The sequence below is a fragment of the Pleurodeles waltl genome, chromosome 6, assembly GCF_031143425.1.
Source record: "Pleurodeles waltl isolate 20211129_DDA chromosome 6, aPleWal1.hap1.20221129, whole genome shotgun sequence".
Taxonomy (NCBI): Eukaryota; Metazoa; Chordata; class Amphibia; order Caudata; family Salamandridae; genus Pleurodeles; species Pleurodeles waltl.
In genome coordinates, this window is record NC_090445.1 from 1,521,640,120 (window position 1) to 1,521,668,047 (window position 27,928).

At 42.5% G+C, this 27,928-nt stretch overlaps 1 protein-coding gene across 1 annotated transcript in view; it reads left to right on the forward strand.

Annotated features, from left to right (window-relative positions):
- MRPL20 (mitochondrial ribosomal protein L20) overlaps positions 1-27,928 on the forward strand; it is a 77,726-nt gene that overhangs the window by 35,461 nt on the left and 14,337 nt on the right. Inside the window, exon 2 of the mRNA XM_069241057.1 lies at positions 26,420-26,530. Within this exon, the coding sequence (XP_069097158.1) occupies positions 26,420-26,530 (111 nt within the window). The remainder of the gene's footprint in view (positions 1-26,419; positions 26,531-27,928) is intronic.

Below are 27,928 nucleotides of genomic sequence, written 5' to 3' on the forward strand. Positions count from 1 at the left end.
CAGGCTATTACTAATAACCAGATTAGGTCAGCTCTAGACTCGGCAGATACAGAAGCTAGGACAATCAATACTGCTGTCACCATTCGGAGACACGCATGGCTTTAGTCGCCAGGGTTTAAACCAGAAATCCAGCAGGCTGTTCTTAATATGCCATTTAATGAGAAAACGCTTTTTGGCCCTGAGGTTGATACCGCCATCGAAAAAATGAAAAAGGACTCAGACACTGCTAAAGCCATGGGTGTTCTGTATACTTCACAGTACAGAGGTTTATTTCGAAAGCCTCAATACAGGGGTGGGTTTAGAGCCCAAACATCTGAGGCATCCACCTCACAATCAAAACCATCTTACCAGCCTCAGTACCAATGAGGTGGTTTAGAGGAATTTACAAAGGCCAATTCCCCAGAAGTAGGGGAAAATATCAGCCAACAAAACAAACCTCACACACAAAACAGTGACTCCCTCCACATCTTCCCTCATCACACTTCTCCTGTGGGAGGAAGACTGCAAACGCTCCACAAAAATTGGTTACCCATTACAACAGACAATTGGGTATTATCCACAATGGTTACTGCATAGAATTCACACACATTCCTCCAGATATACCTCCAAAACCACACAAACTCTCCTCCCAACACATCTCCATGTTTCAAACAGGAGTACAGTCACTATTACTCAAACAAGCCATAGAGCTTGTACCACAACATCAAATAGGAACAGGGGTTTACTCCTTGTACTTTCTTATTCCCAAAAAAGATGCAACCTTGAGACCAATACAAGATCTCAGAACTCTCTATCTTTAGATCTTATCAGAAAACCTTCACATGGTAACACTACAGGATGTAGTCCCACTGTTACAACAAGATTTTATGGAAACATTAGACCTCAAGGATGCGTATTTTCACATACCCTTCCATCCAGCGCACAGAAAATATCTCCGGTTTATAATACAAGGAAAACATTACCAGTACAAAGTGTTACCTTTCGGGATAACAACAGCTCCCAGAGTATTTACAAAATGCCTTGCCGTAGTGGCAGCCTACCTAAGAAGGCAACACATCCATGTCTTTCCATATCTCGACGACTGGCTAATAAAATCCAACAGCCAGACACAGTGTCGAAACCATACACATTATGCAACACAAACCCTACACACTCTAGGGTTCTCCATAAACTACCAAAAATCCCACTTGCAACCAGTGCAAATTCAACAGTATTTAGGAGCCACACTAAATACACAAACAGCACTTGCAAAGGATACAATCATTCCACAATGTATTGGCACAAATTCAGTCAAACCAACAGTACACAGTCAAATTTGTCATGAAACTGTTGGGCATGATGGCATCATGCATCGCCATTGTCTCGAATGCAAGACTAAACATGCGGCCCTTACAACAGTGCTTTGCAAAACAATGGTCACAAGCACATGGTCAACTTCATGATCTAGTGTTGATAAACCGCCAAACACACATATCGCTTCAGTGGCGGAATTCCACAAATTTAAACAACGGCCAGCCATTTCAAGACCCTGTGCCTCAAGCCACACTTACAACAGATGCATCAATGATTGGATTGGGGGCACACCTCAACAATCACAACATTCAAGGACAATGGGACAACAAACACAAACAACTTCACATAAATCACCTAGAATTGCGGCCGTATTCCTAGCACTCAAAGCTTTTCAACCTCTTCTCATTCACAAACACATTCTGATCAAGACAGACAATATGACTACAATGTATTACCTAAACAAACAAGGAGGGACCCACTCATCGCAACTGTCCCTTCTAGTACAAAGATTTGGCATTGGGCAATACACAACAAAATTCACCCTGTAGCACAATACATTCCAGGGATACACAACCAATTAGCAGATGTTCTGAGCTGAGATCATCAACAAACACAAGAGTGGGAAATTCATCCCCAAGTACTTCAAACATACTTTCATCACTGGGGAATGCCAGACATAGACCTATTCACCACCAGCGAAAACGCAAAATGCCAAAACTTTGCATCCAGGTACCCACATCCTCTATTTAAAGGCAATGCTCTTTAGATCAACTGGTCAGGGATATTTGCTTACGCTTTTCCCCCCCTCTCCCACTCATTCCATTTCTAGTCAACAAACTGCATCAAAACAGACTCAAACTCATACTTATAGCACCAATGTGGGCACGTCAACCATGGTACACAACATTGTTAGACCGGTCAGTAGTACCACACATCAAACTGCCCAACATACCAGATCTGTAAACACAAAACAGACAACTGACCAGGCATCCAAATCCAGCAATACTCAAACTAGTGATTAGTTTGGATATCTACATCTTTCAACAGAAAGTATGGAATAATTAAACAAGCTAGAAAACCCACTACCAGGCAGTGTTATGCAAATAAATGGAAAAGGTTTGTGTTTTACTGTCAATCCAAACAGATTGCCCCTCTTTCAGCATCACTATAAGACATTGTAGGTTACTTGCTTCATCTGCAAAAGGCAAATTTAGCCTTTTCATCCATCAAAATACATCTCACTGCTTTTTCAGCATATTTGCAAAATATACAACACGCCTCTCTATTTAGAGTCCCTGTTATCAAAGCCTTCATGGAAGGACTAAACGTATCGTACCACCAAGAACACCCCTAGTGCCTTCATGGAATCTAAATATTGTACTCACATGACTCAAGGGTCTACCATTTGAACCTATGCATTCGTGTCAGATTCAATACCTAACATGGAAAGTAGCATTCCTCATTGCAATCACTTCATTAAGGAGAGTTAGTGAAATACAAGGTTTCACTATTGAGGAACCCTTCATACAAGTACACAAACATAAAGTAGTAATTCGGACAAACCCAAAATTCCTATCTAAGGTGATTTCACTGTTTCATATCAATCAAACAGTGGAACTTCCAGTCTTCTTCCCACAGCCAGACTCAGTAGCAGAAAGATTGCTGCATTCATTAGACATTAAAAGAGCTATAATGTATTACATTGATAGAACTAAATCATTTAGAAAAACTAAACAGTTATTTGTGGCGTTCCAAAAGCCACATACTGGGAATCCAATCTCAGAACAAGGACTAGCTAGATGGATAGAATAATGCATCCAAACGTGTTACCTAAAGGCCAAAAGGCAGCTATTGGTAACACCAAAAGCACATTCCACCAGAAAAAAGGAGCAACAATAGCTTTTTTAGAAAATCTACCAATGACAGAAATCTGTAAAGCAGCCACTTGGTCAACACCCCATACATTTACCAAGCATTACTGTGTAGATGTGTTAGCAACACAACGAGCAACAGTACGACAGGCTGTACTAAGAACACTATTTCAAACAACTTCAACTCCTACAGGCTGACCACCGCTTATGGGAGGAAACCGGCTTTGTAGTCTATGCATAGCATGTGTATCTGCAGCTACACATGCCATCGAATGGAAAATTACCCAGTGTACATCTGTTCGTGGCATGTTCCGCTGCAGATTCCCATGCGCCCTCCCGCCTCTCCGGGAGCCTGTAGCCGTTTAAGTTCAAACAAGCATGTGTGTGTGTGTATGTATGTATGTGTGTGTATATATATATATATATATATATATTTCTATTCCATTAGCATGGACATCTCTTTTCTTTATACTCTATCACTCCTACCCTACCCTCTGCGGGGAAAACAATCTACGATGGTGTCGATGCCCATGCACAATGGAGCGAAAAGGAGGAGTCACTCGATCCTGTAACTCGAAAAGACTTCTTCGAAGAAAAACAACTTGTAACACTCCGAGCCCAACACCAGATGGCAGGACCTATGCATAGCATGTGAATCTGCAGCGGAACATGCCACGAACAGATATTCACTGGGTAAGTGGCATTTTCAATATATATATATATATATATATATATTCGATGGCATTTGTAGCTGCAGATACACATGCTGTGCACATCCCGCCATCTAGTGTTGGGCTCGGAGTGTTACAGGTTGTTTTTCTTCGAAGAAGTCTTTTCGAGTCACGAGATCGAGGGACTCCTCCCCTTTCGGCTCCATTGCGCATGGGCGTCGACTCCATCTTAAATTGTTTTCTTTCCGCCATCGGGTTCGGACGTGTTCCTCTTCTCTCCGTGTTTCGGTTCGGAAAGTTAGTTAAAATCTCGGAAAACTCAACGGTATTGTTTGCGTTCGGTATCGGGTTAGTTACAACAGATTGACACCGAATTTTGAAGAGCTCCGGTGGCCCTTTGGGGTTTTCGATTCCCCGGCAGGGCCTGGTTGGCCCGACCTCGTGCGTCTTCAAGGCTAATGGAACGGACCCCATTCCGCTTCTGCCCCGAATGTGACAACAAGTATCCTTACACAGATCAGCATCTGGTCTGTATTTTGTGTTTGTCTCCCGAACACAAAGAGGATACCTGCGAGGCCTGTCGAGCGTTTCGGTCGAGGAAAACGCTAAGAGACCGAAGAGCAATAAGACTACAAATGGCGTCGGCGCCGGCAGGACAACAAAACTTGGAAGAAGAAGAAACCTTCTCCATCGCGGATTCGGACGAGGTCGATCCCGAACAGACGCCGAGAACCGTGAGTAAGACGTCACTGCCCAAAACTCATGGAAAATTCACTAAAGCCCAGGGGACGCCACTGCCAACAGGCCATGGCTTAACCCAAAAATTAGGTGACCGGTCATCGGCACCGAAAAAGGGCATGCATGTGTCGAAGTTATCCGACTCCGGTAGAGATACCGGCACAGAGCAGACTTGAACCCGAGACACCGGGTCAGAGCAATCTCGACACCGAGAGGGCGGCACCGAAATGAGTCGGCACCGAGAGATCGGAACACCGAAAGGCAAAAAAGTGTCTTCAGAGCCGAAAAAGACAGTTGAAAAGGTTTCGATAGCGAAACATCTGGCCTCGGAGCCGAAACCAAGTTCCTACACAGAGGAACAGGGCCTGTCCTCACAGATGCAAGGACACAGATTTGGACAGGAGCTAGAGGCAGGGGAGCCAGATTACACTGAAAGGAGGCTCCACATTCAGAAGGACACAGGGAAAATCAGTACTCTCCCTCCAATCCGAATTAAAAGGAAACTTGCCTTCCAAGAAAAAGACAGGCAACCACAAGCAAAGGTGGCAAAACAAATAACTCCATCACCACAATGCTCACCACAAACATCACCGGTAGCCACTCCACCAATGATGCAGTCTCCAACTCATACAGGAATGAGTCAGGATGATCCTGACGCATGGGATCTTTATGATGCGCCTGTATCAGATAACAGTCCCGATTGTTATCCATCGAGACCGTCCCCACCTGAGGACAGTACTGCCTACACACAGGTGGTGTCAAGAGCAGCCGCGTTTCACAATGTCACCCTGCACGCAGAACCAATAGAAGATGACTTTCTGTTTAATACACTGTCGTCCACACACATAGCCAGTACCAGAGTCTCCCTATGTTACCGGGAATGCTGAAACACTCAAAGCAAGGGTTTCAGGAGCCTGTGAAAGACAGAGCAATTACTCCAAGGGTGGAGAAAAAGTACAAACCGCCACCAACAGACCCTGTGTACATCACCCAGCAATTAACACCGGACTCTGTGGTAGTAGGGGCAGCTCGCAAAAGGGCGAACTCACACACGTCGGGAGATGCACCACCACCAGACAAGGAAAGTCGCAAGTTCGATGCAGCGGGGAAAAGGGTCGCGGCACAGGCAGCCAACCAATGGCGCATTGCCAATTCACAGGCCTTGCTGGCTAGATATGATAGGGCTCATTGGGACGAAATGCAACATTTCATAGAACACCTACCCAAAGAGTTCCAAAAGAGGGCACAACAAGTGGTGGAAGAAGGCCAGAGTATCTCGAACAATCAGATACGGTCAGCAATGGATGCAGCTGACACAGCTGCTAGGACTGTAAATACAGCGGTCACCATACGGAGACACGCATGGCTACGCACCTCAGGATTCAAGCCGGAAATTCAACAAGCGGTGCTGAATATGCCTTTTAACGGACAGCAGTTGTTTGGGCCGGAGGTGGACACTGCTATCGAAAAACTTAAAAAGGACACAAATACGGCCAAAGCCATGGGCGCACTCTACTCCCCACAGAGCAGAGGCACATTTCGTAAATCACAGTTTAGAGAGGGGTTGTGGACAGAGCACAGAACCCTCAACCTCACAAACAAGACCCACTTACCAGAGTCAGTATCAGAGGGGAAGTTTTCGGGGACAATACAGAGGGGGACAATTCCCTAAAACCAGAGGAAGGTTCTAGAGTCCCAAAACACCGCAAAATAAACAGTGACTTCAGCGTCACAAATCCCCAACACAACACCAGTGGGGGGGGAGACTAACCAATTTTTACAAAAACTGGGAGGAAATAACAACAGACACGTGGGTCCTAGCCATTATCCAACATGGTTATTGCATAGAATTTCTACAATTCCCTCCAAATGTACCACCGAAAACACACATGTCCAAACAACACATGGATCTATTACAACTGGAGGTCCAAGCGTTGTTGCAAAAAGATGCAATAGAACTAGTACCAATTCATCAGAAAGGAACAGGAGTTTACTCCCTGTACTTTCTCATACCCAAAAAAGACAAAACTCTAAGACCTATACTAGATCTCAGAACATTAAACATTTACATCAAATCAGATCACTTTCACATGGTGACCCTGCAAGACATGATCCCATTGCTCAAACAAGACTACATGACAACACTAGACCTCAAGGATGCGTATTTCCATATACCTATACATCCTTCCCACAGAAAGTACTTAAGGTTTGTAATCCAAGGGGTACATTACCAGTTCAAAGTGTTGCCATTCGGAATAACAACAGCGCCGTTTTTACAAAATGCCTGGCCGTAGTGGCAGCCCATATCAGAAGGCAGCAAATACATGTGTACCCGTACCTAGACGATTGGTTAATCAAAACCAGTACACAAGAACGGTGTTCACAACACACAAAGTATGTCATAGAAACCCTTCACAAGCTAGGTTTCTCACTCAACTACAACAAATCACACCTACAGCCGTGTCAAATACAACAGTACTTAGGAGCAACAATCAACACAACAAAAGGGATTGCCACTCCAAGTCCACAAAGGGTACAGGCATACGTAATACAGACCATGCACCCAAAACAAAAGTTCAAGGTAAAATTAGTGATGAAGCTACTAGGCATGATGTCCTCATGCATAGCCATTGTCCCAAATGCAAGATTACACATGCGGCCCTTACAACAGTGCCTAGCATCACAATGGTCACAAGCACAGGGTCAACTTCAAGATCTAGTGTTGATAGACTGCCAAACATACACCTCGCTTCAATGGTGGAACACTATAAACTTAAACACAGGGCGGCCTTTTCAAGACCCAGTGCCTCAATACGTGATCACAACGGATGCTTCCATGATAGGGTGGGGAGCACACCTCAACTAACACGGCATCCAAGGACAATGGGACGCTCAGCAGAGACAGCTTCATATAAATCACTTAGAACTACTAGCAGTATTTCTAGCGTTGAAAGCATTTCAACCTATAATAACCCACAAACACATTCTTGTCATAACAGACAACATGACAACAATGTATTATCTGAACAAACAGGGGGGGACACACTTGACACAGTTGTGTCTCTTAGCACAAAAGATATGGCATTGGGCGATTCACAACCACATTTTTAACTCCCTCCCTGGTGTTGCCCACTGGTTGTGATCCGCACCAGGGAGGTAGTGTGAGCCAGTGGCCGACGCGCGCACTCAAGGGGTTAATATTCTACATTGCGATCCCAATGTTTTGTCATTTCTGATTTATTTAAAATTCTGTTGACGTTAATAAAAATAAACAGATTAAATTTAATTCTAGATGACCGATTTAAGAGTCCTGTTTGGTACATCACAATCTAAATTTAAATATTGCTGGTCAAGTACATAGATCTTAATTGCCTCACTGCAGTGGAGAATGGTGGCCCCAAAATTAGTCTTATTACAGAGCTCATAAGTTTTTCTATACCCTAGCTTAGTTTATGCCCAAAGGTAATTGCCCTGTACGCACAGCTTGAATTAACTTGTAAAAGAAATTGAATAATTAAGTCGAAGTGAACAATTCTAGATAGAATTGCCTCCTAAGATGGTAATTTAGATAGCTGGCCTTGTGTTTGAGTGGATTGAGATGACAGCCCTTTAGCTGTAATATTTTGGCACACTCACAGATATTGATACACAGTGGCTTGCCCCAGTTTTTTCCCCACAATACTCCAATTATAATTTCTGTTTATTTTAACAAAAGTCAGTATTGTTGTTTTGACATATTCAAGACCAAGTTTTCAATATTGTACTTTTGAAGGACCTCAAGGGAGTATGGAGGCCTATAGGAATGTTGTCCAGTAGGACTCTCATCAGCATATTTAAAGAGGATGGTTTTATTTTTAATTTTTAATGTATGTGGCACGAAAAGTCTGGTTATTAGTTTACAACGCTAACAGCTCTAACTTGGGCACATGCGAGACCCATTGCATTGCAGTTGCTTGTTATACTTGTCTTAATGTCCGATGTATGCAGGTTAAAAAGGAGACAGTCCAAAACACTTCGTTGTTTGATGCCTCTATTGATAGGAATCTTTTTGCTGACTCGTGTTCCATTACCATTTTAATCCTGTCCGGATTTTAGTATATAGGAGCTGAGTGGCCTTTGGGTGAAGGGGAAATTCTCCTCTTTAAGTTTTGAACATAGAGGTTCTCTTTTAACTCAGTCAAATGCTATACTGAAATCCAAATAGCAAGCTTAGATTGCAGTACAATTTTCAACCGCTTTCTGCGCCAAAGTATGTATTATGCAGTTATCGGTAACCTCAGATCCTCTTCTAAAGCTTGTCTGAAAATTTGGCAGTACACTTTATGTACCCATTCCTCTAGGAGAATCTTTGTGAATAGTTTAGTCACACAATCCAGTAGAGCTATGATTCTAGATATATGTTTTTTCATCTCACATTTTTTCACATATTTCTCTTTCTAGTAAATCGGATGCAGGAGTGGTCTTCTCTAGGAGTCCAGTATCATTTTTAATTCAAGACACATAGTGAAAAAAGATGCCTTATCTAAAGGTTTGGGTTGACATTTATTAGCACGTTAATAACTCCATTCAGGCCTGGGGTCACGTTGTTTGTGATTAGTTTACTTTCTGAGATGCATATTTTCAATGATAAATAGGCCCCCTCTTTTAAATAGTGAATTTTGCAGTAATTACTGATTAATTGTAGGACAGATCCATTAAATCCACCGTCCAGGTCTTAACCAGAATTGCATTAATTGAAAGGAGGCTTTCGGCGTTGCACAGTTTTGCGCCTAATTGCTGAAAATTCTTTGAATCATACATTTTCAACCACCACCTTATGTCATCACATCTTTTTATTTCAAAGTTGCTTTTTGCCTTCCAGCATTCTGTTTTTACATTTCCATTTACTTTTGATCTCCTTTTTAATTAGTTGTTTTCCTCCTTCTCCTTCTCTTTGTTAATTGATTTAAGGTTCTGACCTTAAGATGGAGTTCCATATTATAGTTATGCTAATATGCTTCCCAAATTTGCAATTTTTTTCTATCCCCGTTTCAGCTGTCAGTAGAAGGTCAATAAGCGAAACACCTAGGTTTGCTTACTATCTTTCATAATATCCACCAGCAGCTTTTGAAGATTTGAAACTCCTCATAGTTATTGATTCCTCTACTTCATGATTGTTTTATTTAGTTACAGTGGAGTTATTTCACATTACACTTGCCCACTGAAGATGATGGTCCCGCTCAGTTATCTTAATGATCTGGAAATGATTTGCTGTAAAAAAGACAGTGTCACCTGAGAGAAATCCAAAATGTTTCTTTTACACCCTACTTAATGTATTGCTTTTGCTGGGATATCTGGGGCTATCTAGCAATTTAAATGTATGAATGGCAAGGGTGTGAAATTTAATAAAATATCTACTTATCCATGGGACAGGTAGCTTCATAAATCTACTTGTCCTATAAAAAACAAAATCCACTTGTCCCTTTGGTACTTCATAGTGCAGCGATAAATAATGGCTGCAATCTCATTATATAACAGCTTCGATAATAGCCTCTCTGCTTTTGCCACCTTTCCATAGATCTAAATACTGGGACTGGAGGTAATGTTATGCAACAGTTCCAGTGTCTGTTTCAAACATGCTAACTCGCATATTTTAAGGGTTCTCACACGCTCTTCTGCAATCATTTCCCATGCTGAGAAAGGCTGGAAATGTACTCCTGACAGGGGTCAGAAATAAAACGTCTTCCAGGGTTGGGAAAGAAAGTAGTTGGAGGGCAAGTGAACTGGTAAACATTCAACAGATTTATTTTTGCATGAGCAAATCTACACATGCATATTTGCTAGTGCTAAAATGCAGCTCACAAAAATGTTCTAGGACTATAATTTCCTGGCCTACTTCTGTAAATTATTATGAATTTATGAAAGCTGTAAATCTGCACTAATGCAAGGGTATATGTCCTGGGTGCAGTTTTGTGACTTTATCTAAGCACTGTACATCACATTAGCTCTTGAGTTACCTAAAACATTTTTTAATTAAAACTCTGCCTGCCTATCTATAGGCTGGCTTCACTGTGAGCAACAGCATTCCACTCTCTATAAAGGGGCTTATCAGCATACAAAGTAGTTTTGTTCAGTGCCAGAGACTACTGTGGTAATGTGTGTATTTTGAGGTCCAAAAATATTATTGCTTTTTGTAAATGTTTGTTCTAATGGTGAGGGCCTGGCAGCTCCCACAGCAATAGTTTTACAAAAACATGTCAAAACTAGACACGCATTGGCAAAACCAAAAGCATGACCACCAATGTTAGACCTGTTGGTTTTACCAATGATTGTTTATTTTCATGTTTGTCATCTTGTTGAACCTGGTTGTACTGATTTTTCCATTATAAATATTTTTGGGAAGTATTTGTGTTGTAAATTGCCCTTTCCTAAGGGTTTCCTCTGACCTTTTGCCTCTGACCTTTTTATTTTTTATCCTGTGCTGAGTTTAGTTTTTGCTGGCATTCGGACTCTGGGCACTTTACCACTGTTGTCCAGCACTGAAGTGCAAGTGCTTTCTGTCTAAATTGTATTGGTAATTGGTTTGTCCATGATTGACATAAGTCAATCATGGACAGTAAGTCCCTGGGAAAGTGCACTATTTGTGCACAGGACCTGTACATCAAATGCTATTAGTGGGCCTGTAGCCACTGCTTGTGCCACTCACATGTCTTAAACCTGCCACTGCAGTGTCTGTGTGTGCGGTTTTAACTGCCAGTTTGACCCCCAAACCTTCCCTTTTACTACAAGTAAGTCCCCCCTAAAGTAGGTCCAAGTCAGCCCCATGGACAGGGTGCAGTGTATTTAAAAGGAAGGTTGTGTAATTGGTGTGTTTTACATGTCCTGATAGTAAAATACTGCTAAATTAGGTGTTCACTATTCCAAGGCCTATCTCTACCATAAGTTAACATGGAGATTTCCTTGACCTAGCTTTCAAGTGTAATTTCCCATTGGGAGCAGATAGAGATCTGGAGTTTGAGGTCTCTGAACTCACAATTTAACAATACATCTTTTGGTGAAGCTGGTTTTTAAATTGTAAGTTTAAAAAATGCCACTCTTAGAAAGTGGGCATTTTTTTGCTTAACCATTCTGTACCCCTGCCTGGCTGTGGAATACACGTGGGTCAGGATGACAATTGAGCTGTTTGTAGATTAACTCTTCACAGTCACACAATGGGAGCTGAGGTGTGCCCTGCATATCCTGATGGGTCTTCCTAGGCTAGAGTGGGGGGAGGAACAGACATTTGCACCTGAATAGGGCTGTGCATGTCCTTACTCAAAGCAGTCTCCAACCCCCTGGGGTGTGTCTGGGGCCAGGGCAGGAAAGGCATGGTCTTGTGCACTACAAAGACTTATGGAAGTTTGCCTACTGCAAAGGCAGAAATTAGTATAAGTATTGGGTCTCTGAGACCACAACTTCAGAACACTTCTGGACTGAGGGCATTCTGCCAGGAAGAAGAGCTTGATACTGTTGGAATAACTTCCACTCTGCCTGTTGCTTTGTTGTGCTGGCCTGCTGCTTGCTGTTTCTGTCCTAGGAGGGAAAGGACTGGACTTTTCTTTCTACATACTGCTTTCCAAAGTTCTCCAAGGGTTTGAAGTGAGCTTGCCTCCTGTTGAGAAGTCTCAGGGACAACAAAGACTTAACCTGCTGTAATGACATTAAGTATGTTTGACCACTGACTTTGTGTTTCACCACTGTGCATATTAGTTGTTCAATGTTCACCAGTAGCACATTACATTTTTTATTCAGTTTAGCTGCCTATTGGCTTTATCGTGGCGTTAGACATTGCAGATGAGCAGTATTTTTCCACATGGTAAACCAAGCTGTGTTTTTCGTAGATTCTCTCACTGAACACTAATCATGATAAGGAAGCGCATATTTTGTGTTTTTCTCTAGTGCAGACTTGGGAAAAGCAAGCCTTGAAGACTTGGCCAACCTTCAACGCTTGTTTTCTTCCAACTCTGACCTACAGTAGCCATCATGTTTTGACTATTAGAGGGAAGGGCCTTTTAATCTATAAAAGGTGTCCCTAGGCAGCAGCAAGAGAATTTTCTGAGACTTCAGTCAGGAGCAGATGTCAGCTGCCTGACCTGTCCCGTACGGGTGGAAAATCTCTTTCTCGCAGTTGAACAGGAGTCATCAACTTGCAGGCTTGAGAAAGATGACGAGTAGTGATAGGCCCTGCGGTGATGAATTTTGACTTTTATTCTTTGCTTTGCCGTTATTCTATAATATAATCACATATATTTGCTGTGTACATTGCAATTGAGAATCACTTTGATATATTTTCCTTTCATTGCTGTGACTATTTTTCAACGTGTGCCTCCAACCTACAAATCTCCTCTCTCGGGAACCTCATGGTGAAGTAATAATAAATGTCTTCTTTAAACTAAGAAGTGCATTCCAGAGATTGTTTTCAGCTCGGTCATTAGTGAAAGCAAAACACCTGCTAGTGCCTAGACTCTTCTAATGAGAGTCCTGACTTGCCAAGTGGTGCCAAATCCAGTCTCTGGGCCCTTGGAATTGGAAACTGGTGTCCTGAGGAAGAAAATCCATGCATCAGTTTTCGCCGTGGCTGAAAATGTATGCATCACCGGGCTTGCAGCAAAAGAATTGATGCAGCACCTGCCTTGTGGCTGGGGAATCAACGCAGCGCCAGCCTTGCAGTGGAAGGATTGACACAGCACCTGAATGTGGGTGAGTGTGGGTGTACTTAACCAGGAGAGTGTTAGGCTCTCTGGGTAATAGGGAAAAATCGTATATTAATTATTTGAATCGTCTGAAGGTGCACCCTTGAAAGACCCCACCCCTGGGTCTTAATATGTGCTAAGCACACGTGAATATCGTTAACTTCAAGAGGCACTCATTCATGCGTAATAACCACAAATCTAATATAGCGCTGTGTGATTATTATACATTTGAATAAAAAAGTACTCATGAATAAGTATTCTTTATGTTCATATATTGTGTATTATTAACAATAAGGAAATAAGATAGTATATGTCATATATATCAGCGTCCTTCAATAAAGTAACAATGTTCATATCCAATGTAAACAAATGATATGAATTGATGCTCCAAACTTGTAGTATGGTCCATATTCAGAGTCCCAAGTCCTTCAGTCCAAATTGAGTTATGATCTTCGTTGTTGATGTTGATTTAACTTTCAAATTCACAGCCAGCCAACACGTGTTTCGTCTGGGTTTATCCCAATGACTTCATCAGGGCTGTAATTGCATATATATCTATTATTATAGTCACAAATGTATTTATTAAGGATAGATGCCACCACCGGAGTGATATAAATGGTGGTGTAAGTATCTGTTAGTGTAATCCCAGCTCGCATTAGAAAATAGGTATCATCACCATTGATGCACAGCTGCTCTATCAACACAGTGTTCCTGGATTTTCCCACCCATTATCCCAGGGCCTCATTTTCGCATCGAACCCCGCACCACAGCAAGGAACTGAGGCTACGTGACCAGAACCTGAAGTGTCCCCTTTCCTGCGCACGGGGGGGGGGGAATGAGGGAGGGAAGAGAGAGAAAGAGAGAGAAAGAATACCAACACATCACCTCCCCTGCCAGTAAGGAATTGAGGCATCACCTCCCCTACCGGAAAGGAACCAACGCATCACCTCTCCTGCGAGGAGAGAACTGACGCATCACCTCCCCTGTCAGTAAGAAACCGACACATCACCTCCGCTGTGCAGTAAGGAACCAACGCACTGCTTTGTTTTCCAGCACCTCACCTCTTCTGCGGCCGCATCGTCTTTGTTTGTGACACATCCTAGGTACTATGTGTTAAAAAAGAGACAACAATTGATTTCTCTGGATTAAGACTCTTTACAACTCTTTAAAAGTAATATCTTTGCTTGTGTATATTAGATGTTTGTCATTTTGGTATAGTTTTATTCAGATAAATATTGGCTAAACTGGTATGGAGTCCTTTTGTAGTGGGTGGATGGGTGCGCGTGTGTTTGTGTGTAAATACTTTACACATTGCCTCTGAGATAAGCCTGACTCTGACTTCTGCCAAGCAACCAAGGAGGTGAGCAGGGGTTATCTTAGCTGCTGGCCTCCCTTACCCTGACTACACGGAGGGTCCCTACTAGGACAGGGCGCAAACTAGAGACCCCATTTCTATGACAGAACAGGTTCTGCATGAGTGGTGGGGGGTGGCGGCATTCTTCAGAGCAGGAAGCAGTGTTACTTCCAAGGTTCTGACCCCAGAGGAGCTGGAGGGCAGATGGGAGGCTAGGAAGCACTCTTTTGTAGGATTGAAACGCTCCGGTCGGAAATGAAGGCAAAGAAACTGGCCATAGAGGAAAGAAAAATGATTTTGGCTCACGAGCGAGCTTAAAGGAGCTGAACTTGAAAGGCAAGGCAACCACAGATGATGGTTCTCCAGTGCGGTCTGAGGTAAAGGTGCATATACCCAAAGATGTGGTAAAAGATTTGTGGGTGATGACATTGAGCAGTCGTTCAGCTTGCGTATGTTGGATTTCTGTTATTTTGGTCCTGTTTTATTCAGATAAAGATTGGCTATTTTTCTTAACTGGCGTGGAGTCCTTTTGTAGTGTTGTCACTGTGTGTGTGGGGGGGGGGGAGGTGCGCAAATGTTTTACACATTGCCTCGGAGATAAACCTGACTGCCCATGCCAAGCTAACAAGAGGGTGAGCAGGGGAAATATTTGCATCTGATCAGGGCATTCTGAGAACATGATACATAGCCTTATATTGTTAAACTTTGCAAACCTATGTACATATTTTTATACTGGGACTACTGTATGCATGCACTGCAGTCCAAGCTTAGAACATTTTCTTACAGCGCTTGCCCTAACCATAAATACAAGTCCGAGCAGCATTAATCTTGGACACACAAATTGTCTTAACTGCAGGCAATGCTGTTCCCTGCTCCATAATGTGGTACTGTAAACTGGCAGCCAAAACAACAAAAGGTTTGTGCTGCAGCGGGTTGAAAACATTTTGTCCTTGACCCCAAACAATCAATAAATTTGTTGAGCGTGCTATTCACCTGGTACGGTCTCAAGGCGTGGGGGGATGGGATGGGGGGGGGGTGCTACTGCTCGAAAAACAATATGTCCTGGGAGTTGGGTTTAAGGTATTCCACACCCCTGGAATGGGAATGAGAATAATTAGGGACAGAGTAGACCATTTTCTTTTGTTTTAGCTGTGCACATTGAGTTTCTTTCTGGAATATCCCAGTACGTTCAACGGACTTCAAAGAGCTGGTGAGCTCTTACTTGGGTACAAAACCTGTCACTAGCAGATTGACTTAGCTAGCAAGTTTTTCTTTTATGTCTTTCGTTAAATTTGCTGGAGTTGGCGCTTTGCATACTTTGTCTAGAGGAATGTAAAGCTTGTATGATAAAACCTTCCTGATAATCCTTGTGGTCAAAGTATGTATTTCAAGTCACATGATATAATCAGGATGAACAGATAGTATGTGCTGGTTATATTGAAAGTTCAATTGTGGTAAAATGGCTAAACCTCCTGAAGGTTGTAGGACTAGTTTTATAGGAGGCTTAAACCGTACATTGTATGGCAAGATTGTAACTTGATCTTTTGACCATGTCTCTTGTAGACCTACTATCTTAAATGTTTGAATAAACGCTTTGTTGCTTTATTTTTAGCTAGTTTTTAGATCTCAGGTATATTCCATGGTGGTAATGTGGACGTTAATGATATAACTTCAAAATCATTCTTTACAGTTTGCTCTGTTGATTTATTAAGCTTGTGTATTGTTGGTCTTCATTTGAACTGTGTAAATGAGCCTGCTAGCCTCACCAATCCACCATTATGTGTATTTATTATTATTTTTTTTGCCTTGTTGAAAATGTTTTGCATATTCTTCTTCTTTCAGTTAGAAAGCATATAGAGATTTTCCCATGCTTTCTTTGCTATAATCCAGCCCAGCCCTTTTTTATTTATTTTGTTGTTTATTTTGTTGTTTATTTATTTTTCGAAGTATTTTCCTTTAATTCATTTGCAATATTTTATTTTTGTAGCCTTGAGACTGCCTCCTTGGAGGAGGGCTTTTTCCCCATCTTGAATGTATTTTTATGTTCCCATGTCAAAAATGTATCCTCTTGTGATGCCCAGGTTGTTTTCATTGATTCTTTCTCCAAACCTGCAAAAGGGGTATGAATTCAATGGCCAAATAATTCTTAGAATGAATATGCGCTGTCTGAAACAGCACTCAAATAGCACTGCTTCCTGTTTGACGAGGCCCAACCTCTAATACGCCACACAAGCGCTTCCCCATCACCCTCTGGACACCATCTGTCACAGTCCAGTAATGTTTAACCAGTTCTCCTCTCTTCCAACCACAGGCTTCATGTAACCTCTCCACTACGTTCCCATGCATCATTTGTTGTAAATTCTATGCATTATTTCTGATTGATTTTCCATGAACTTGGTAACCACAGCAATGTCAAGAAAAATCTTTCTAACCCTATCAAGTGGCCCTTTTCTCACTCCTTCTATTGGTGTTCCTCTCAGTGCTTCACCACGCCTCCCAGTGGCTATAGAAATATACGTGTGTTTGTTTATATGGGTACACACCCCAAGGACTACATCTTAAAGTCCTCAAGGACAATAACAGTAAAGACTCCATGGGCAAGAGATGTTTTAAACAGGTGAACTTTTGTTTTGTTTCACAAGCTGTGGCCACCTGGACCAGCCACTGTTTGTACTTATGCTACCTAAATGTGTTGTTGTGACTGAAGTCATTTTTTTGTAAAAAATAAATAAAAAATAAGACAACGAATAGACAGTATGGTGAGTCCAGATTTGTCTCTGGCACAACATTGAAAGGTTATTATAATAATATGGCTTGCACAGGGCCACAGTAGAAATACCCTAGACAATTGAAATAGTGTACATCAAGTGGGTTTTTACATAATTGCATCATACATTTTGTTCAGATTACAAATATTTGAAATTTGAGGTCCTGTCATTTATGTGACGGTAGCCTGAATATGGGCTAAGGTTGCCTACGTGCCTAATGTGGCCTCAGCAAAGATCTGTGTGGCAGCAGGGATTAAATGTTTGATTCCCAGGTGGGCTAGCTTGGCCTCTCATCGTCCAGGGTGATACCACCTAAGCCTTTGAATGATATATCACACCATCACTGCATGTTTTATTGATTCCTTACTTCCTTGCAAGCCGTTCCACAATCCTAGATGTGAAGCGTCCGCCATCTTTGTTTATTTGCGCAGCGTCATAATAGAAGTATTGTTACCAAAAAGCATCATTAGCATTAAAACTTTTTTGAAAATCTATTACTACAATCTGGAAACCTTCCAACACCATTGATATCACAATTGAATAATCTGGTTTACCTCTACTATTCTCTAACACAATTTAAGGATCCATGCATACAATCTATTGATATTGGGAAACTATCTAGTAGTGTGCTCGGTTCTCTTTCCAGTCATAGTATGTTGGTACAAGTTTTCTGGCCCCAGAACACCTGTTTGACAACAGGCATGTTTTGAATGTTTTGAGCACTGTGACAATATTCTATACTATAGGAAGGTGCGGCCTCTCAGTAGGTTTTTCTGTTGTCAATTTTGGATATCAAGCATAGAACATAACTGGAAGAGCCATGAAGCCAGGCCAGGTGGCAGTCCACTGCCCCCTCCTTCCTCTGAATATTTATGTTACTGTTTCACTTCTGTAATTCTAACTTGCCATTTAAAATGGGGACGGTGATTTGTGATCAGAGTTTTTATTTTTTTCTGTACACAGAAGTTTGGCCTAATTTGCTAGTTGCATGTCCTTGCATTCTGAAACAGTCATCTGTGGCTCGAGCTGCAAAGCCATGGGTGCTCCATAGCATCTTCAGGCTGGGTAACTTTTCACTTCATAATTCGTATGGGCCTAAAGTGCTTTCTTTCTTTTCAAATATTTTGAACAAGGGATTTTTCTATTTTTTGGAAATGCTTGCTTTGGGCCTCTGTCGTCGCTCAGAAAGGAGAGACGTCGGTGACTTCACAAGCTGATAGAGTGAGTGGCCTATTTATAGAACACAAGTTAACACAGGAAGCAGATTCTTTTAGGGGCGAGCGCAAAGCGCTTTGTCCCCTGATGTAATCTCTGTTTTGGCTTCTAACCACGCCCATGTCACGTCAGTCCCTTACATTGGCTCGTGGGCTTACCTTTTCAAATCCACTTGCTTTCGTTAGTGAAAGGTAAGCATAAGTCATGCCTTTTCTGGTGTTTAGCCCTCCTCTAGTGCACCGACCAACTACTGGAAACATACAAGGCTCCGTGTTATCCGTATGGTTTCAGGACTACATTTTCTCTTTATTTCGCAGTGTGAATATGCAACTTTTTTTTTTTTTTTTTTTTTCTTTTTTCTCTCATTTTAATGTGGCAAGAAAAAGTCCGGTTATGAGTTTACAACTCTAATAGCTCTAACGCGACAAAAAGCGAGACCCATTACATTGCAAATGCTTGTTATTCCATTTTTATGTTGAGATTCTTATGAGCTATATACATCTTAGGGTTCTACGTTGAGGTTATTAGAACACTTTATTGCATGTCATTATAACAGACAGGTCCATTGAGGGACTGGGAAAGCAGGATCCATGCCAGGCTTGCAGGGTAACCACTGTGTAAATATGTTTTTTGATATAATTTATCTTATTTGGGCATCAAGAAACTCTGACATGGTTGTGGACCTACCTAAACATACATTTGAATCCTTTTCAAAGCCCGCAAAAAATGCCAATGAAGCAGCTCTGTAGGAGTCTCACTGGGAAACACTGTTCTAGGTGGAAAAACACTCGTATCGTCCAAAACCAGGCTTCCAACTCTACTCTGAGTGGTCCTGATGGCAAGGACAAGACTTCAAATTTTGAGTAGCCACCCCAACAGAGATAATTCTCACTTCAAAACCATCAGCCAGTGCACAAATGTATGCACCGAAAAGGCACTGTTAAGGTCCAGGACATTTAGATATACATATCTGTTCTACAGAGTCCAGTCCTGTGCCAAGGGTTGTCATGAGACTATTAACCCCAGACAGTGCTTTAAATTATTATACAGAGTACCAGCCCTTCTGTATTTCCATTTTAAACACTGACCCACGGTCACAAATGTCGCATATCTGAAACCTGTCCTGTCGACCCATGTACCACTGAAGCTTTGTTTCACCAATCTGCACACGTTTGAAGCCTCCTGTTCAACTAAGCTGCCTCTTCCGTTGTTCTCTTTGTCTCCCAAGATGGCAGCTTTGTTGTGTGTCCTCTCCTGCAGCAACAGGCCTAGGAGGGTTGCTGTGGCACCTGGCATACATCCACTACACTCCAAACCAAAACATAGGTAAAAGACCCTGTCATTTACAACGGCAATAGCTCTAACTTTGACAAATGCAAGACCTATTGCATTGCAAATGCTTGTTTGGTCATAGTAGCAGGCAGCAGCTCTGAGGATCCTTCTTGTGTGTTAGCAATCAACAGCTCATCTTGCAGTTGAGTATTGCATATTTTTGGCTGAACTGAACCATTCGTGCTGCCAAATGGCTGTGTTTGAGTTTACTCCAGCAGGCATCAAAATTGTTCATATGAAACTATTTTTTCCCACAGGAAAGGAACTACAATAAATTTAAACTAATCAATAGTCTCTCTTATTCCTCATAACGGAGTCCCCATGTCTGACTTTCTCTTTCTTGCACGCAACAGGAAGTAGTCCAAACTTTTTCTTTTGTGTCCTTTAGTCCTGTCAGAACATGGACTATAAAGAAACATACTGAGATTTGCATTTGAAACGTGTGACTTCCAGTTAATAGGAAAAATTATAATATATCACAGAGGAAAAACAGTACCTTACTTTATTGGAAGGACTGATATAATCTAAAACAATTCTTTCATTTCAACAGACAACAATCACTTTTATACTTACATCTTACGACAAAGTCACTTATTAGTCAGACACTCTTGAATCACATTCTTCCCAAAAGAAAGGGCAGGAAGAAGTACTCCGAAACCTTGGGTGGGAATAATCCTTGTGTCTGTAATAGAATTTAAACTTTCAGTTATGAATGCTAGGAAATGTGTAATTCCACGCCATGATCGGAGGCAAGGATTATGCCTGTTCAAAGCTTCTCCACCACCAGAGATGCCATATCCAAGACAGGTTTGAAGTAAAACATCTTAAACATCAAGTCCAAAGACCAATTTGCTGCTTTAAGAATATCCTCCAATTTAGGACCCAAAGTAAAAGCCTTTGGGGCCATGGTCCCCCCTCATCAAGTGAGTGACAAACTGCGACACATCAATGCTGGCTTCCAACAAACCCTTTTAGTAGAGACTGGAGAAGAGACCGCTTTGAGATCTTTTTTTGAAAGATATCACCAATTACCTGTCTCCTGGTGGCTGAAACTCCTCCATCATACGCTTGTGTGCCTTCAGGCAACGTTCCATACAGTTTTGGGGATTTATCGCAGGTACCATCTGTGTATTGGATTTTGTTCTACGGGAAATGTGGAAAGTCACTCCTTCGGGGTAAAAACTCTGCTGTAACATCAAGAGCCAGAACATCTGAGACTCTGCAACAAGAGAACAAACATAGTAGCAGGACTAGTTTTCCAGAGAGCTCCTTACAAGATAAAAATGTGTTTCTTTGCCAAGATTTGAGGTTGAGGAGTTTGCGGACATCCCATAATAATGAGTATCTGGGCTCTGGGGGTAACGTAAGACTAATACTCCTCATCAACTTGCATACCAGCGGATGTTCACCTACCTGATAACCTTTTCTTGGGACGTGCCCTGCCAAAATGGCCGACCGAAATATATTCACTGTCATATAGGCCAGGCCATGCAATGCCAAAGAAGCCAAGAAATTCATAACCTGGACAACATTTGACCCCAAGGGATTTTCATCTTTTTGTACACACCAACTAACCCATCTCGACCATGCTGACTTAGATCGTTTGGTGGTACTGTGGACCTATGCTGTGGCAGCATCCTTTTAGCCTCCAGTAAAAGTCCTGGGAATCTTCATCTTTCCCTGTAATCCTCTATGCCATGAGAGGCAACCGTCCTTGAAGGATTAACAGGTAAGGATTCCCTAGAGTATCCCGAAGGAGGTCTTGAGCCTGGGTTAGGAGAATTTGAAAATCCCAAGGAAGTTCCAGAAGAACTGTAAAATACACTTGCAACCTCTAAAAGGGTGTGATGAGGACTACCCTCGCTTGCTGGTGCTGCTTTGAGCTGACAACCGCATTATCATTGCAAAAGGGGAAATGCACACCCCTGTTCCTCTGACCTGCAGGAATACGTCCATCGCCTGAGGGTCCGACTTCCAACTGTAATATCAGTCTATTTGGTGATCCTGGTGTGATGCGACGAGATCCACAGTGAACGGACCCCACCGATTGTCGATCTTCTTTAAAATACTTGGGCCAGTTTCCACTGGCTCATTTCCGGACATTCTCTTACACCAGTCTGCCACTTCGTTGGAGACACCTGGGAGATACTCTGCAGTGACCAATATACTGCCGGAGAGGCAAAACATCCATATTCTTTCACTAAGTCTGGTCGGACTTTTGACCTTGGGCCTCCCAGGTGATTTGTAGCGAACCACCACCAAGCTGTCCATTTTGAGGAGGACACAGTAACTAGCTCTCTCCTTGGTCCAACATTGAATGGCAAAAGATCCTGGCATTATTTCCAGGCAATTGATGTGTAGTTGTTGTTCTGCTACGGACCTTTTTTCCTCCTGTGAAGTAGTCCCCAAATCATGCCCCCGTCCAGCCAGACTTACTGGCGTTGAACTCTATTTATATCATCAGGGTTGGATCCAAGGTGGCTGTGTGACTCCATGTTGGCCAGCCACGATGCATCTCTTCCTTGAACCTCTCTGTTAGAAGAATCTGCTCCGAATATTGGAGACTCCTGCAGAGGTGAAAGGTCTTGAGCCTCTGGAGGGCCATGCAGTGTAGAGGGCCCCGGAAGATAGCATGGATTGATGACAAGAGGAGTCCTACCACCCAAGCTACTTGACACAGCAAGGTCATCCGTTTGAACAAATTATATCTCAACTCCATCTGAATCTTAATGATCTTCAGAGAGGGTAGTCTAAAGGTCTTTTCTGTTGAGTCTGTGATGAAACCAAGGAATGTCATCTGCTTGGAAGGGATCAGGAGAATTTTTTTTTTTTTTTTTTTATGACCGAACCCAAGCATTCCAACAGGTGAATGGTTGTGTGCAGCCGTTCCTTCAATCTGGCTGGACATGGATCCATCAGAAGATCATTATCCAGAAAAACTCTGATATGGACACCCTGGGCACGGAGGAACTCCATTGCCAGTTTGAGAACTTTGGTGAAACACCACGGTGCTGAAGATAGCCTGAAAGGCAAATTCTTGAACTCCATATACTTGCCCCTGCCCTGAACCTGTGTTAGGTTGAAAAGATGGGAACAGTCAGATATGTGTCTTTGAGATCCCAGCGGACCATCCAATCTTGTGGTAATAACAGATCTTGGCGGTAACAGATCTCCCAGTAGATGATACCTTCCATCTTGAAACTAGCCACCCATTGATTTCTCTGGGATTTATCATGGGTTGCTGACCACCATCCCTCTTCTCCACTGAAAAGATGTTGCTTACAAACCCCTGTGGTTGGAGAGAGAACAGAGCCATAGCATATTTGCGCAACAAATCCATCACTTCCTGGTCTATCAGGATAGTTTGGTCCTTGGGAAAAACTAGCAGACATGGACAGCAGAGTTGCACTGGGGGAGCTGTCAAACTGGAAGTGAAACCCTTGGACAGTCTGTAGGACACAGGAGTCTGAGGTTAACCTTTCTCAATTGTGTGAGAACATTTCCAGCCGACCTCCCACTTTTTGTCAGGAAGAAGGGTGAACACTCATCTGACTGGGCTCTGTGGAATAGTACTCTGGAAGGGCCCTGTGTGTCTCGCCCTCTCTGGCCTCCCCTAGAAAAGAAGAATTCCCCAGAATGGGACTGCTCCTGCCATTGGTTCCTATGATAGCCTTGGCCTCGAGGAGGGTCTTGTGAGGAGCATTGGCCGGCCTAGTGCCTCATGCTACTGCCAGCTCGGCAAAAATTTTGGGGTGAAATTTTTTCTTTATGGGTGCCTGTACTTTGTCCTGGGACAGAATGTGGATACAAACTTTTCTGACTCCTTTTTTATAAAAGGTTCCCCAAATAATCCCCCTTGGACTAATGTCCCCGCTTCTATGGAAGCCAAGTCCTCCCAGCTTGGGATTGACTTTATTCAGGAGAGAGCTCTGTCTTTCAGTGGACAAAGTGCAATTTGCATTGCCTAGAAATATTACTGCGTGTTGTGCACATCCTTGCAGGACCTCCAGTGAAACCGGATTCCCTGATTTTCCCTCCATGTCCAGAATTTTGTCTGGGGCCCCAGTGGCACCCAGGAGCTTGTCTTAGGCAGAATCTCCCAAGACCTGTCTATGCCCTTCTTGGGGTCGCAAATATATTTCTCTAAAATGTGGCCATACTGGTGTCTATATCTGGCCATACTGGTGTCTATATCTGCCAGGAACGGGGACGGACATTCTGCCCAGAGACGGGCTTGCATCTCCTTCTCAAGGTGTTTGTGGAGGGGGTCCGCCACATATTTGGCTACTTTGGTGGATGGGACCACTCTGTGGAGCGGGGGTGCACAAGATCATCAGGATCTAACATATCGGACGGAACTTGAAGTTCAACTAGAGAGGCACTGGAGATACCTTTAGGAGATGGGCGCCAAAATCTTGAAGGGCTCGCCTCATTATTTGAATCCCCCTGGGAGGTATCTTCATCTCCATCTGGGAAAGAAGAGGCAAAGGGCATGTCGTCCGGCACGGGCGCGATCGGGCCCCTGGGTTTTCACCAAGACCAGTAGGGAGAGGCCTGGAGAGGAATGCCTTCTTGAGTTGCTCAGATCAACTCCCACGTGCGCCTTTCATTTGGGGGGCCGCTGCACAGGCTGGGTAGACTCCATGAGAGAATCCCTGGGACGAGGTGTATTTAGCGATATAATCATGGGAACTGGACAGGAAAAGGCTATTTGAATTAGGTCTCTCTACCGGCGCAATCGCTGCTGCTACTTTGTGATAAATTGAGGCATCGACAGCCTCACAAAAATCATCATCATCAAGAGGGAGTACCGAGACTGACGACTCCTTCCAAATATTTGCCCTCTATTCTTGCCTGAATTTATCAAATGCTCTTATTTTTAGGTAGCACCATTTGGGGCTGTAAATATGGTTCACGCGTTTACAATAACAGGACCGTAGTCGGGGAGAAAGTACGTACCAGATTACAATAGGATGTCGTGCCGCTCTTCACTTGCCACACGATACTGACCCCACGGGCCATTCTAGCTTCAAGGCTCCTGCGGGGTGGGGAATAGAACAAAGCGTAGGCTCCGATCGGAAGGCAAAACTGACAGAAGATCTCCGATAATGGGCTGTTGATTGGTTTAAAGTTCTTGTAGCCCCTTTCCCGAGGGTTGCCGGTAAAGGTAGTTTTATATGAACAATGCTGAAGTCTGCTGGAGTTAAACTAGAGGAAGAAGGTATAGCATAATCCCAACCTCCAGTCCTGGTGTATGATCGCAGTTGATTGCAGACTTCTTCCTACTTTGTAATAGAAAGAGAAACTGCAGCTGGAAACTTTTTTTTTTTCTCAGATTCCCATACTTTGGGGCCGGCCCTTGTTCTGGTGTCAAAAGTTATACTGGTTTCCGTTTGTTGTTTTTTTTTCTTTCTCCCCAAGTTCCCTCTGCATCTTCTTATATTTTGTTAAAACCCATTATTGATTAAGTCAAATGTTTTCACTTTATTCAGATTTGTGTGCTCTCAAGCAAAAATAATAATAATCTTAAATGGTGCCGCTTCGCTTCCTTGTTTTCATGCTTTGATCGGTGTGCTAAGTCTAGGGAGGACCCATTGTAACTGCTTTCAAAGGCCACATCTATTGTGATTTTACATAGCTCGTTTTGGAATTTTCATCTGTTTCATTTCTTGATCGCAATGTTGCTAAAATCCTGTACATTTGTTAAAATGTTATATTTTGCTGTGAGAAAAAACGTTCACTTTTTGTCACACCTACCAGGGGTATCCACAGTTGTTCATTGAAACTGGACATCTGCTTGCATGCTTCTAATTATTGGGTTACCATAACTTTGTGGGGGGGGAGGGGCATACTGTGCTCTCGTCCAGTTATTCCATTTATTTACATATAATAAATGGTTACTGGAAAAAAACACAGCCTTCGACCGCCCGCCCCTTTTTTTTTTTAAACCATCTCTGTGAGTTACCTGCAATTTATATTTTGTGTATGTTAAGTGTTTGCTCAGCCGCATTGGAATGCTGATATTTGCATGCGAAAATACACATTTTGCTATCAAAGGGCACACGTTTCTTTGGTAAACAATATGGTAGCAGTATTGTGCCCTCTGGAGGCAGGCATTTTTATAAGCATGTATTTAATGTTGTTAGTATTTAAATTGATTTTACAAAAATAGAATAAATATCTGTTTAAACTTTCAGACTGCTACATACTAGGCAGATCCAGTAATAATTGAAATGTAACCATGTACTACCCGTTTCAAGCTTCTGTTGATCTTTAGACATACAAATATACAGAGGAAAATATGGGAATAAAGAATCCTACCAAATGCAGGACAACTACGGGATGGGTTAACTATTTATTTTCTCAGGTGAATGTGTTTAGTATTCCTGTGACGTGCTATTAAGAAAGTACATATTTGATTGTCACTTTGATATTAACGCGAATACTCCTGTATATTCCAATTTAGCACTTTCGTGGGAGGAAGAATCGGTGCTACAGTCTGGCTGTGCGAGCAGTTCGAAGAGCTTTTGTGAAATCAACCCAGGCCCGCAAAGCTAAGGGTCGAAGAATGAGAGCGGTAACATTTTTAAACATCTGTGCAATGTTTATGATTTAGTATTGAACAAGAATTTCTCGGTCCAGGGGGCGCAATAATGTTACATTGTGGGTAGATGAGACGAAGGGGGCGCTAAATTCCTGCCCACAGGGGGTGTGTGGCTGAAGGGTCAGAAAGACCACCTTTACTTTTAATTTGCAGGGAAGGGTAGGGTCAGTGTTTGGTTATGCTCATTTGATTAAACACTGTATTAAACAGAAACTATGTTCTTGGTGCTCGGAAAATGGTACCGGAAACTGTCTGGTTGAAAACAAGGCGATTTTCCAGTTCCTAACTTAGTGCTTCTTTACATACCTTTCATTGCCTTTTCGAATTGGCCCCAAAACCTCTAAAATGGGAATATACGGGGGAATCATTTTAACCAGTTAGTACAAATACAAAAGATTGTGCCGCTTTTACTAATTGAGAATTGGAAGGTTTAGTGTTGATCACACAAGACATTGAAGAGTATGTGAAAGAGAAGTACTATTTATCTGTGCTTTTGTGATTCTGCTGCCTCATGTCATGGGGGATTTCAAAAGAATTTTCAAAGGACACTGATCAGCAATGGATGAACATAGTTAAACGTGGGGTTACATTAGTAACTGTAAAGTCATACAGAGACTAACAGCCCATCTAAGAGAAAAGTACACATTTGATGAGCAAGTAAAGAAACTGTTTGATCACAAGTATGGTTGAAACTTTATGTAGGCGAGTTTTTGTATAAGAGACTTCAGTGATAGTTTTTTGTTATGTGCAAGCTGGTTGTAAATCAAATGGTTTTGTTTCTACCCCCACTAAAGAGAAGATTATTAAAAGGCTGATTAGTCTCTTCCTTCACACCACCCATGCCAATAATGTGTTTTTTTTATATTGAATTACTAGTGGAGGAATTAGATCTGCTAAGATGCTCACACATAAACTGATAAAGGAAGGGGGACTGTGAACTAGCATGCTGCTTTCAGAATGACAGATAGCTACAGATGCTGTCTTCTAGATTAGTAATACTCCTGTTTCAATTATTTCAAGGGAAGATGATCCCAATGAGTGTTAAACAACCCCCCACCTTTTGCCCTCTCCCTTAATTGTGCTTCCTTGAACTGCAGAAAGAGACGAATAAGTTGTTGTTCTTGGGTTATTAATTTCCAACTTGGAAAACAAAACATGTGCGCAAACAGGTGCTTATTGTGATGATGACAATCAACAGCCACAAGTGTTTCTGATTTTAATTGTGGTGGCCAGCATGAAAATCGAGGCATAAATTCAGGTCCAATCCCAGCCCCATCCTGTAATTAAAATGTCCACCAGGGCTTGCCCGTAAACTCTCCTTGACTGACACAATCAGCACTCTAGAGTGGCTTGTAGAGAACTCCCCACTGA